We start from the raw sequence: 6,000 nt of genomic DNA on the forward strand, positions 1-6,000 counted from the left end.
TATTCACAAACATGGAGATAGAAATGAGCATCTGAACAAAGGCATGACTAAATCTTGCCAATGGGTCCAATTACATAACAAGCAGACACTCCCTTCTCACTTCTTTCTAGTCTCCACGATGCCATCAACTCTTTCTATGGCAGGTTGGCAGGTTGGTGCAGAGGTGCCTGCAGACCAGAGAGCATGCCTGTTCACCGGGCGAGCATGGGAATGTGCTCAAGTTAGCGCCACAGAAGGTAAATTTCCCTTGGCTTCCTAAGATATGTGGTACTGAGTTGAGAAGATCATTCCATTATTCTCCTGCCCCAAACCTTTCTTAAAGCTTCCTTCACATCCTTGTTTCTCAAAGAGTAGATAAGAGGGTTCAGCACTGGGATCGCCACCGTGTAGATCACAGCAACCCTGCGGTCTTGAGCCAGGGAGTAGCTGGACCTGGGCCGCAGGTACATAAACAGTGTTGTGCCATAGAAGAGGCACACGACAGTGAGGTGGGAAGCACAGGTGGAAAAGGCCTTGAACCGGCCCTGGGCTGAGTTCATCCTCAGTATGGTGACGAGAATTAAGAGATAGGAGATCAAGATGATGAGGGTGCAGCTTGAAAGGTTGAAACCAGCAAAAATGAAGAGTAGGATCTCACACAGTGAGGTGTCCACACAAGACAGAGACAAGATAGGCGGTCCATCACAGAAGAAGTGAGTGACTACGTGAGCACCACAGAATTTCAGACTGAAGATACAGCTTGTGTGGATAAGGGAATTGAGGAATCCTACACAGTAGGACACCACAATCAGAGAGAGACAGACCTTAGGAGACATGGTCACAGCATAGAGCAGGGGGTTACAGATAGCAGCATAGCGGTCATAGGCCATGGCAGCAATGAGATAGCACTCACTAGTGGCAAAACCTGCATAGAAGAACATCTGGGCCATGCAGCCAAGATAAGAGATTACCTTCCTCTTGGCTAATAAGTTCACCAGTGTCTGGGGGACAACCGTGGAGGAGTAGCAGAAATCCAAGAAGGAGAGGCTCTTCAGGAGGGTGTACATGGGTGTGTGCAGAGTGACACTCACGTGGATCAGAAGGAACATGATCAGATTCCCCAACAGGATGATGGCGTACATGCCCAAGAACACCACAAAAAGCAGTATCTGGAGCTGAGGCTCGCTGGTGAGGCCCAAGAGCTCAAATTCAGTCCCTTGGCTCAGGTTTGCCCCTTCCATATTTCTCCAGTGCTCTGAGTGTGGAAAGAGGGGCAACAGGAAATGAAGTGAAACACCTGGGGGCTCTCACGGGGTTTAGTTTTGCCCTGAGAACAGCCTTCCGAAGATGGGTCTGGCTGAGGAAGTCTGGCTTTGTGGATGGAACCTTGTCATAGAGAAGTCTTCTCTACTTGGCTGATTGGTTAGTTAGGAAGCATTACTTGAGCAGCAATGGAAAAATATAAAAGAAACATAAAGAAACATATACAATTTGGTTTCTCGAGGATGTTAAATGATTCTAAATAATGAAATAGTTACTTGCCAAATATATATTGACAGTCTTCCATAGGCTTAGCTGTGTCTTCCCCGTCAGGAATTCAAGAGTGTCTGACCTCAGAAAGTTTATATTCTAGAGACAGTATATTACGTGTTTAAGCACACAGGCTCTGATATCAGACTGTCAAGGTTCCAAGATGGGATCTCACCACTAACTTGTGAAACCTTGGGAATGGTACTTGATCTTTCTGACTTTTAGTTTTCTCATCTGTAAAATAGGGATAAGAGTATTTATCTCAAAAGACTGTAAAAATTTAACGAGTTAATCTATTTAAAGCACTTGAACAAAGCCTGGCACACTGAGAAATTTCAGAGAATATCAACTTTGATTATTCTTGTTGGAGAGATAGACTAAACATGATCAATAAAATGAAACAACAACAAGATTTGGAAGCAATGTATCATCAAACAATACAGAGACATGTACTAAGCAAGAGTGACTAAATGGGCCTTCAAAGGATCCTGAATATTCTGGAGGAGTTGAAGGTAGTTCGTTGTCTCAGCAATAAAATTGCTCTGTGAACTTGGCGCAAATCCAGCACTACTGTAGGTTCAAGGCTGGGTATATGGAGAGATGGGGATGGAGTAGGGCTGTAAAGAGCAAACAGACCTTGCACTCAAGAGCATCAGCCAAGGTGCAAGAGCCCTCCGTTTCTTCACAAAAATACTGGTCATTTCCAATGAATGAAATCATTCTGGACTCAAGGGCCACTGGGGCCAGAGGGGAAAAATAGCCCTGCCCCTGGACTGGGGATTTGTAAAAATGCCTCTTCAGGAAATGAACAAGGTCATGGCTGTATCACCTAAGCACCACACGTCCCTCTGTTCCGTTTGATGCTCTGCCACCCAAGTTTCTGAATTACCCCTGGGTTCTGGAGCCGCACCTCCTGCTGTGTGGCCGGGCTCCTAACAGGCCACTGACCAGTACTGGTCTGCAGCCCTGGGGTTTGGGGACCCCTGAAGTACACTGTGCTCTTTGGTGAGGACCCTCAGTTGTGAAGACTTTGAAGTCAGCAGATGTGACTGAGGTAGAATGGAAAAGGGCAAAAGTGAGCCCCTTCCTCTTGCCCTGATGAGAGTAAATGAATCACACAGCTGTGAAAAATGTTAGGTAGATTCCAGAGAAGAAAGCTACATCGAAGAGACAAAGGTGTTAGCTTATCCCACTGGCAGAGTTTCCAGAATCAGCAAACTGCCAGGTCAAGAGAAGATTGTACGTATGGATAACCAAATTTAGCTGTCAAGTAGGTAATGAAGGCACTGTGGCCATTGCTAGAACACTGAATGGCAAGAAAAAAGCCTTCTAATGCCCAGAGAGGTAACATAAACATGAGTGTAAATTGGAACACAGGGCATTGGTAACTCCTTTTAGAGCGCACGGAGCATAAGTTCGTGATTTATTTGCTGTCCCTGAGATGTACCATTCAGCTATTCGTAACCTGACAGCTGCTTGGCTTATAATAAACCCCATTATTGCAGGGATGTGGACAGCTCTAGATTTGGGTTACAAATTGGCCCCAATGGTGTCAAAAGCCAACTCAGCTTCAAGGCAAATTACAAGGACTTCAGAGAAATGGCTATAAAAATCCCAGTATGGAATAACTTACAGAAACTTCAAGGAAGTTGAGAAACGGTTAAGAGTGGAGTAGAACTTCTTGAGATCCAGTTTCACATCTTCTTTCCTCAACAGGCTGTTTCAATGTAGGCAATGAATGGGTCTGCAAGTATCTCTCTGATTAAAGGAATGGACAGAAGCAGAGAAAAGAAGAAATGGGGCCAATGCTTAAGATAGTGAAGATGAGGTGAAGAGGTGAAGATGAGATAGGATAGGGTGGTGGGTAATACAGTGGATAGCTGATCAGAGCCTCCAGATTTATAACTTGCTTTCAATCCAATCTTTCCCTTCTCCTCTCCTTTCCTCTCTCATCCCTATTCTCCATTCTGTACAAAATTCAAAATTATTCAGGATTAGAGAGTTAGTCAAGCAAGGAATTGTAGAGACACTAACATTTCTCACAGTTTTTCAAAACATGCTGGAATAACTACTATTTCTGTTGGCTGCAGTTTGTACCTGTGAATACAAACTTGGAAGAAAACTTAAGGGTAGTCTCATATGAAAATGGATTGGGGAGTGGAGTGTCTAGGAGTAAGAGTAGCTCCTTGGGGCCTATAGATGAGAGAAGAGTAGGCAAGGGGCTTTATTTATACCTGCCTCTTCATCTCCTCCCTGAGATATGGAGTGGGGGTGCATATGGAGAGCAGACAGCCAGAGGAAGTAACTAGTGTCCCTTTGAGCAACAGGGATCCCAAATAATGGTTTTAAATATTAAGGTGCCCTGTCCAAGGTCCACTGAAGAAGCTTGTTATATGTGCAAATTCCAGGTCCCAACTTCAGAAAATTTACTCAAATAAGTCTAGAACTAGGTCCCCAAAATCAGGTGATTCTGAAACAGGTGGTCTCTGAACCACACTTTGAGAAACACTAAACCGTAGGGTACCTGCAGGAGCACACAGATCTTCCTGAGCCGCATATAAATATCTTTTGTCAACTTGCTAGGATTCTGCATTCCCTGGAAAATCAGTCTATAGGTAGAATGGTTGTCCTGGACATTTTCTTCCTTCCAGAATATGTGTCAGTAGTTAACGATTTCCAGAAATCTGAGTATTACCTGATGATAATCAAACACTTGATAATTTCCTACTTCAAAGTTGCTTGAGATGTTCTCAACCAAAACGTTTAATTCTAGGGCGGCACATTACTTGATGGTAGAGCTGTTGCTCTGGGGTTCAGAACACAAGCCTTCAGTAGAAAAACAGTGAAGACAAAGCTAGACTCATTGGGTCCACGGACTGAGTCTTGGAATCAGAGCCTGCAACTAACTTTACCTCTCACATGGTGAGAGGTGTGAGGTAGTCCCACTCCCTGTGGTCCTCATAACTGATCCCATCCCGGCAGGAGACACCCAGAGTCATCTTTTCCCCTGGGCAGCCCATCAGCTCACAGCTGGGGGTGGGGATGATGGGTACATTGGAGACAGAGTTCAGGAAGTAAGAATAATTGGCCCCTCGTAGACCCATTAATGTGTTTGCAAAGTTATTAGCATCTCCAAGAGTCTCTACCCCTGAGGAATCAGGTGATGGGAAACTGGGAGTGAAGGAAATGGGTTCACACCAGATCCCTGCCAATATGCTGATTTATTAGCCCCAAAGGACTGCTCTACCTTAACTCCAAACTTAACTCTTAGGTGATTATTATCTATATTTCCTCTACAACGGAAAACCGAGTTTTTAGGTTTTCTTTCTTCTATCCTAGTTACCCAATATAGAGTGTGACCTAGATAACACCCAAGGGCTTCTCTGCCCATCAAGGTCATAGTAAAATTAGAGGTATGTGATTTCATTTCCAAATATTTGAGGATTTTCTAGGGATTTTTCTGTTATTGATTTCCAATTTAATAGCACGTGGTCAGAGAACGTGTTTTGTGTGAATTGAATGCTTTCAAAGTTATTAGAACTTGTTTTATGGCCCAGAATATTGGTGAATGTTCTATGTCCACTTGAAAAGAATGTATATTCTGCTGTTGTCACGTCGCACGGTCTATAATTGTTAATTAGGTCAAGTTGCTTGATAGTGTTCATATCTACCGTATTCTTTCTATTGTTCTGCCTACTTGTTCTATCAAGCATTGAAAGTGGAATATATTGAAATCTCTAGCTGCAACTGTGAATTTGTTTGATTCTCCTTGTAGTTCTTTGGTTTTTGCTTTGTGTATTTTGAATTTCCGTTATTAGGTACATAAACATTTAAGATTGCTGTGTCCTGTTAAACAAAAAATTTTAACTTCCATGGCTGAAAGTCTTTTCACAAGCCATTGCTAGCAAAAAAGACTGGTCTTGGGGCACAGAGTCTAAACCACCAGGAGCATGGCTAGGCAGAAGACAACATGTCCATTGTCTGGGAGTTTTGCAAGCATTTTTATACATCAGGCGTGGTGGCGGGGAGAAAGATGTAAGCACTTGTGAAAGAATCTACACTAGCTATAGACAAAGGGGACGGGAGAAGGTGAAGCGGGGCTAGTTCTGGGATCAGTGCAGCAGAGTCTACAAGGAAGAAGTGTCCGCTCCTGTGGATTAGCTGTGGTCAGCAGATTGGAAAGTTCCTGTGTAAATAAGAAGCAGAGGCTATGTCTCTGCTGTGGGGTTTTATGGCCCTTGGCTATTCTCTCTTTTGGATAATCACAGAAATAGCCAACTGGAAGGGAATCCTAAATTCCTACAGATGCATACCACAGCCTTTGGTCAGAGCTGGTCCACAGCTATTAACAGACTAACCGTTCTGTCTCTTTCTCTCACTCCCCAGCCGCCGTAATTTTAATTTAGAACATCTCAGAATTTTTTTTCTTGTCAGTCCTCTTGATAAATTTACCCATTTTTCATTGTAAAATGACCTTCTTTAGGCCTGCTA

General features: G+C 43.6%; 1 protein-coding gene across 1 annotated transcript; it reads right to left on the bottom strand.

The window, feature by feature from the left end:
* Positions 1–219: 219 nt before the first annotated feature.
* LOC105307303 (olfactory receptor 5AU1) lies at positions 220–1,402 on the bottom strand. Its single transcript, XM_011382749.2, has one exon. It carries the CDS (start codon positions 1,218–1,220, stop codon positions 285–287), a length of 936 nt encoding a protein of 311 aa, XP_011381051.1. The 5' UTR covers positions 1,221–1,402; the 3' UTR covers positions 220–284.
* Between the last annotated feature and the right edge of the window lie 4,598 nt (positions 1,403–6,000).

This window comes from Pteropus vampyrus, unplaced genomic scaffold (assembly GCF_000151845.1).
Source record: "Pteropus vampyrus isolate Shadow unplaced genomic scaffold, Pvam_2.0 Scaffold488, whole genome shotgun sequence".
NCBI classification, from domain to species: domain Eukaryota; kingdom Metazoa; phylum Chordata; class Mammalia; order Chiroptera; family Pteropodidae; genus Pteropus; species Pteropus vampyrus.

Coding starts and splice junctions, on each gene's coding strand:
- LOC105307303 (XM_011382749.2), bottom strand. CDS start 1,220: ATGGAAGGGGCAAACCTGAGCCAAGGGACTGAATTTGAGCTCTTGGGC.